This window comes from Salvia hispanica, unplaced genomic scaffold, assembly GCF_023119035.1.
Source record: "Salvia hispanica cultivar TCC Black 2014 unplaced genomic scaffold, UniMelb_Shisp_WGS_1.0 HiC_scaffold_962, whole genome shotgun sequence".
In the NCBI taxonomy this organism is placed as follows: domain Eukaryota; kingdom Viridiplantae; phylum Streptophyta; class Magnoliopsida; order Lamiales; family Lamiaceae; genus Salvia; species Salvia hispanica.
Window position 1 is genome coordinate 3,007 of NW_025952757.1, and position 6,994 is coordinate 10,000.

Genomic DNA, 6,994 nt, shown 5'->3' on the forward strand with positions numbered 1-6,994 from the left:
CCGGCCCAAGTAATAATAGTCCATATATACTCAACACAAATAACCACTTATCAAGAATCCATTGTTATAACTTGTGTTGTGGTCCAGTAACAAGATCATTTTATTTTTCAAATTTGATTGCAAATCGAAATAATTATTAATCTCGAGATCCTAGTACCATAGGCACATGTGGATTACCACAAATGGTAAATATAAATTAATTAACCTATCATAGAATTGCATGCCAGTGAAATTTGGTCCCCCTTTATTTTAGTGAAACGTGAAATCTAAGTTAAAATAGTTCCAATGGAACCCTAGCCTCACTTGGGAATGCACAAACTTTTTAAAATTCTTTGGACCATATCTTTGACTTGTGTGCTCAAAAATCTCTCTATAAATCCCAAATTTGTTTCAACCAACCTCTTCTCTTTGGTTGTTCCAACACAGAAAGATCAAGAAAATGTTGCTCACTGTCAAAACTGCAAGATTTCTACTTGTATTTTTCTTGGTTGCTGCTAGTCTTTCAACAGCCTACTTGGTTCATGGTTTGACCAATGTTCCTTAATAATTCCATGCTTCCATTACAATTAGGGTTTAATAGTTATAGATTCATGCTAACTAATTACTCTTTATTTTATTTCTAGGTCGAGACCATTGTGCAGATGAAGAATGCAATTTTCCAGTCACAGAAAGAAAGGTAATTCAATTTTTATTTATAATCGTTTTAGGGTTTTGATTTTCTATGTTCAATTGACTACTTAAGATATTGTGCATTGTCCCAATTCAAATTTATAGTATCATTTGTTCACGACACATTTTCAATAAAATTCGTAGGTGATGCAAACTATTCGAAGCAAGATGGCATCGGATGATTACAGTTTGATGAAGATGGAGATGATGAAGGAAAAATTCGAAAGATCGAAATATACAAGAAAATCAAGAATGATGATGCCCAAAGAAAATTATCGTGCTAGTTTTGTTGCCTTCAATGCAGATTATAAAGGACCGAGGCGTCATCCACCCAAGAATAACTAAGCAAGAAAAGAAAACAACTTATTTCTTCTTCTTCTTCTACTTTCGTTTTTCAATGTCTTTATAATTTTGAACATGTTGTTCCTATATATAACTAAGTATTTTTCCTAACTAAGGAAATTAACTCCTAGTTTTGCCAGTGCTCACTTTGTACACTTCTATATATGTAAGGTGCTTATCATGTAGTATCAAGAAAATTTTGTTGTCCTCTTGCTAATTAAATAGTTAGACTTCGTGTAGTATTCGTGTAGTCGTGACAGTGACGTCATGTATTCGTTTGATCACACGAGTTCTGTTTCCGGAATCTCTAATTCAAGCACTTTTTCATTGATTCACTGTTTCAATTCCTTCTTCTGTTTTTGTACCCACACACTCAAACACATGATATTCCATCTCATGTTTATATAATTTAATTTCATATACACATCAAATCTCAATATAATTACAATTTAATTATGTATACCATCATTCAGCATAACAAGCTTTTCACCAAAGTGAAACTAAAACGAGGACGAACCAAATGCTAAAAAACTATGAAAAACAAAAAAGAAGAAACGTGATACGATATCAACAATAACAACAATCAAATTAATCGTACTTTGTTAGAAAAATGCTTTGCTGCCTTCACCATTGCCGCCTCTGGTGCAGAAGGCTTCGCGTATTTTTCGTTATTCTTCGAGACATAAAAGCACGAAAAAATTGAAGAGAGCAAATCTTTAGACGCTCCTCCCATATTTTTCTTCATTTCTAACTTGCTAATTCTTCCCCAGGAAAATTATTGGACTGGAAATTTTTATGCCTTCTTCGAATTTCGCTTTTTTTGTTGTATTTTTTGTGTAGTGAGAAGTTTTTCATTTATAGGGAATGATTTCTTGGGGAATAAGGTGGAGGAGTTTAGGATGCATGAACCAAATGAAGTTTCCTAGAAAATTAGAAACTTTTGAAGAAGAAAAAGTGAAAAACAGAAATCAAGAAGCCAAATATTTCCTATGATACCACGTCATCTTTGTTGTAGTTTTTGTCAACAAAAAAATTGTGTCATTTTCTTTTGAATGCTTTTGCGCGTGTTCATCAATGTATTGGCCCTTTATTGATAAGTTCGTGGAATTTTTGGTTTTGATGTGACACCTTTGACTCCCTCTATCACATAGTACTATAGTAGTTCATTTTCTTATATATATGCTACTCCACTTGCTAGATACTCCATCCATTACATGATAGTGGAGACATTTCTTTTCGACACAAAAGTTAAAAAAAAAATGTGTTAATGAGTTAAATAAAGGATGAACGAAGTAGGAAAAGAAAAAGGTAGAGTGATGAAAAGATATATAAAGTAAGATAGTGAAGTAAGCGAGAATAAATGCATTGACTTTTACTAAAAAAAATAGAAATGACTCTACTATTATGGAACGTACATGGAATGAAGGTAATTATACTTCTTCCCCCTTATAAAAATATGAGTATTTGAGACGACACGAGAATTAATACATAGTAACGTAAGAGAAGAGAAGAGGAATACGACTTTAATTACGTACCGAATTCTAACGAATCACATCGATATTTTTTACTCTAGCTAATTTAAAGGGAAATTTAGGTTTTGAATATAGTCTTACTACTAATCTAGTCAAGGTCAGAAGCGCGTTGGACGAAATTCAATTGAAATTAAGAAACTAATAGAATTATTTGGTTATTCAACTAATTATAATTAAATATGATATGATGTCCAAACCATTAGTATCGGCGCAGTTAGGCCCATTGTAGCCCAATACAAATTCTTCATTGGTTTGGGCCATTACGGCACTCCTGCATGGTCTTATATTAATTACCTAAAGTTATTTAAATTTGATTATAACATCATGAAAAATAAAAATGTAGACACGAAGTAACTAAAATTCCACAAAAGGTTGGTGGACGCTTACCAAATACGAATATAAGAACTCACCATGCTTACCGTGGGAATTGAAAAATATACTCCATCTGTCCTTTTAAAATATGAATTTTTGAAACAACATGGATTTTAATGAAAATTTGGTAAAGTAAGAAAGATATAGAAAGAAAAGTGTGTTAGTGAAAAATAGTCCCCACCTCATTAGAGAGAGAGAAACTTCCTTAACTAGAATGTTTCTATTTTTAGAGAACGGACCATAAAGGAAAAAGTTTTTATTTTTATGGAACGAAGAGAGTACTATAGAAGTAGTAATACTAGCTATACCTCCACAAATATAGTCTTAGTTTTACATTTTGTCCGTCCACTAAATTGGTCTTTATTTATTTATTTATGATTAGTTTCTCTTAATAAAACTAGTCACAATTTTAATCATTAATACTTGAACTATTTTTTTATATTTCTATTTTACTTATCAATTTTACGTTAATATAACATCATTTACATTGAAAATTAGACCCTTTGAGAGTATAAATTGAAATAAAGGGTTGCTATCAGCTAACGTGACAAAAAATTGAGAACACACCCCCTAAAATAATGATGGGACTAGGGATCTAAACTTTCAATGTAGAAATTTTTGGAGGAAAATAGCTCAGCCAAAATATTCATTAAAGTAGCAAACAATGTGAGTGACTACGATAAGCAACTACTTATTTCAACTTTCTTGTCATAATGAAAACACAGTTATTCTTTATATACTAATTACACAATTTTGAATTTACAATGCATGTAGAAAAAGGTAAGATGGCATGTCTTTTTCCATGTAGGCAAAGTGTTTATTTCATTCCTTAATCCCAAAACGAGTGGGGTTTAAGTTTATCGAATTAAAGAGAGCCAATTGCAATTGTTGAGCTAAACTGTTCAACTGTAGGATATACTCCTATTTTTTATTGGTTTACTGATGAATATATTCGTGTTTCTTGGATAGGGATATTTCACTATTATATAAATATATTTTTGTACTTTCTGAACACATACATATTGTACTAAATTATACTCCACTTACTAGGATTATTGTATAATAATAATTCGCATACATATCTAGTCTTTAGATAGATCTGATCTTAAAGATGGTTTTTTTAATTTAACTTTGTCACCAAAATCTTGTCTTAGATTAATGAACGAATGTTAAATTTGTAGTACTTGGTTAGGAACGCCGGCCTTTAAAGTTTAAATACTAATCAAAGAGACTACGATGTCAAAATTAATTAAGTCACAAAATAATAGTACATGTGCCTGTTTGCCAGAGTAATAGGAGTAATAATAATGTTTTTTTTCCAAAAGAAATAACAATCATGAATGATAGGGAATCATTTCCGCAATTAGTATATGAATTACTATTTGATTATAATTAGGAGATAATGTAAAGTTAGTTATTGATATTATATTTTAAAATATGGGGTCGTTGAGGTGGGTTTGTAGTATAGACCTGGCTACTTAGAGCATCTCCAATGACTTTAGGTCAGCCATAGGTCAGCAATAGGCTAGTCAAAAACTCCTCATGTCACATTATCAGGACAAGAAACCCCTCGTGCCACATCATCAGGACAAGAAACTGGATAAGCAATAGCCTAGTCATAGGCCAACAAAATTATAAAAAATAAATAAATTACAATCACACAAAATATGAAATTAAATTTACGACACAGATACGGGAAAATGCAATAATTTTATATAAATTTAAAAAAAAAGGTACATCCTAAAAAAAATTACATAATTAAAAAAAATTCATAAAAAAAATACATTAAAAATGCATTAAAAAATATATTAAAAAATGCAATAAATAAAAAAAAATGCATTAAAAAATACATTAAAAAAAATGCAATCAGTTAGCCGAAATTAAGCCTCCAATGGAGGCTAGCGCATCGGCCAGCGGATCGGCTAGCGCCCGCGAATCGGCTAAAGCTCGCCGATCGGCTAACCTCCATTGGAGATGCTCTTAATAGATTGAAGTTTTAGAATTCGGTGTATCGAGTTCCATATGAATCTCAATTTAATTAGTACATTTTCGCTTCAATTAAATAGATTAGGAGTTCAAGTTACCATGACTACAAAATTTCAGTTGAATTTAGTAATCCTCTCGAACCCACACAATATAACATCTGGTTCAGTTCGGTTCGTGGTCAACCGATCGGTAATCATGGCTTACTTTCAACTACAAGGGCAAAGTGGTCATTTTACAATCCAATCATTATGAATATTGCTTTTTGTAATGTGTGCATTGCGCAGTTTCATTCAACACATACACATGTAACGTCACTGATCTTTGTTGTGAATTGTGATACTCAACTCAATAATATTGACATTTTCATGAATGTGGTTATTAATCGATTTCAACTATTTAAAGCATAAACACTTCTTTAAAATTCAACTGTCACGTTCCACAACTATATTACAAACCCAACATGCCTTTTAATCACCACTAGTATCACCCCCGTGCGTTGCACGACTCATTGAAATTTCTTCACACAAAATTGGAAATGCCAATTTACTTTAAACAAATGAAATGATAAAAGATAAAATTATAGAGAATTTATAAATCACATCTAAAATTTTATAGAGTTTATAGATCACATTAATTAAAAACAAAAAAACAAAAGAGCTTCTCATATTGTCTTGTTGGTTATTTTAAATAATGTTAAAAATAAAATATTATATTTATAATTTTATATTTGAATTGGTCATCAATCTCATTAATTACTGATCAATAAACATTCAATAATTCTATTAATTGAGAATCGATTAACAATAGATCGTTAATCATCTATTACTAAAATATAATGGATTAGGATGCAACCAACAAATGAAATTTTCAATAAAAAATATGAATTCCCAAAATCGCCTATGCTCATGCAGCTCTACCCACCCGCTTTTCTCCGTTCATCATCTCCAACACTTTCATTGTCATGCGTCGACCCCATCTTTTCAAATAATAAAAACACAAACAACAAATATTAGTAACAAAATATAGTCACACAAAAAGAGTGTGCAAAGTAAACAAATTGTTTTTTCCAAAAAATTCAGTGAAGCAATAGAAGGTAGTAAGTGACGTACAAGCAAACAAAGATAGGAGTATATTTATAGCCATGGATTTAAATTGTATCCATATATTATTTATTTGTAACGGCTTTAATGTTAAATAGTGCAACGAATAATAATTGTTAAGGAAAATAAAAATAATTAGTAATTAAATAAAATTAATATCATTAAATATTAAAAGTTTTATAACATTGATTCATGATTCACGATTTAAGCATGAATGATGATCTATATCAAAATTTATTACTACGTGTTTATTAACAGTGGTAATTTGATTGGTCCAAAATGGAAGATAATCTAATTATTTTGCTACACTAATATGCGGTTACTATATTTTGTGGCCATGAAATCTATTCATACAATAAAAGAATTAGATGCAAAATTAAGATGATTTAATAATTTCTTTACATAAAAAAATTATAGTAATTTATAGGAGAACCATTTCTCCACATAATTTTTTGGCAACAAAATCGATTGATAATAATAATAGGTAAAAAAAGAATTGTTATAGCTAAGACATAAGATATTAAAACAAAACTAACAAAAAATAAAATTTAAATATGAACTAACATAACGTAAAACACAATCCAATCCTCAAATAGCTCGTCGCCTTTCACTCTCTCTCACATAAGTAATCTCCACCGCCTCCTTGACTCTGTCTTCATTGACTGAGTTATGCTAGATTGTAGGTCTTCGAAGAAGGTGAATTCCTTGGTTTCAATTTTCTTCTTCTAATAATATCACAATATGAATCTTGTAATAATCAAACAAAAAGAGTAAATAAATAGATGAATATAAATATACTACTTTTGGTAAAAGAGCAAGAACCCTAAAGAATTTTTTATGCAAGCAATGAGGAAGTGAGTAAGTGAGTAAAAAGAATGCAAATAACACGCACTATTTATAGACAAAAAAATAAAGCAATGTCTAGACATTAACCAATTAGCGGCCATAAATTTATTAGTGGTTAATATTGCAATTTATTAGTGGTGAAAATTT

General features: G+C 30.4%; 1 protein-coding gene across 1 annotated transcript; it reads left to right on the top strand.

Annotated features, from left to right (window-relative positions):
• Positions 1 to 413: 413 nt before the first annotated feature.
• LOC125200429 (protein GOLVEN 5-like) lies at positions 414 to 1,228 on the top strand. Its single transcript, XM_048098068.1, has 3 exons — positions 414 to 524; positions 624 to 676; positions 814 to 1,228. Exons 1-3 carry the CDS (start codon positions 440 to 442, stop codon positions 1,012 to 1,014), a joined length of 339 nt encoding a protein of 112 aa, XP_047954025.1. The 5' UTR covers positions 414 to 439; the 3' UTR covers positions 1,015 to 1,228.
• The last annotated feature ends 5,766 nt before the right edge of the window (positions 1,229 to 6,994 follow it).

Coding starts and splice junctions, on each gene's coding strand:
- LOC125200429 (XM_048098068.1), top strand. CDS start 440: ATGTTGCTCACTGTCAAAACTGCAAGATTTCTACTTGTATTTTTCTTG. Junction 525..623: donor AACAGCCTACTTGGTTCATG/GTTTGACCAATG, acceptor TTTTATTTCTAG/GTCGAGACCATTGTGCAGAT. Junction 677..813: donor TTCCAGTCACAGAAAGAAAG/GTAATTCAATTT, acceptor TAAAATTCGTAG/GTGATGCAAACTATTCGAAG.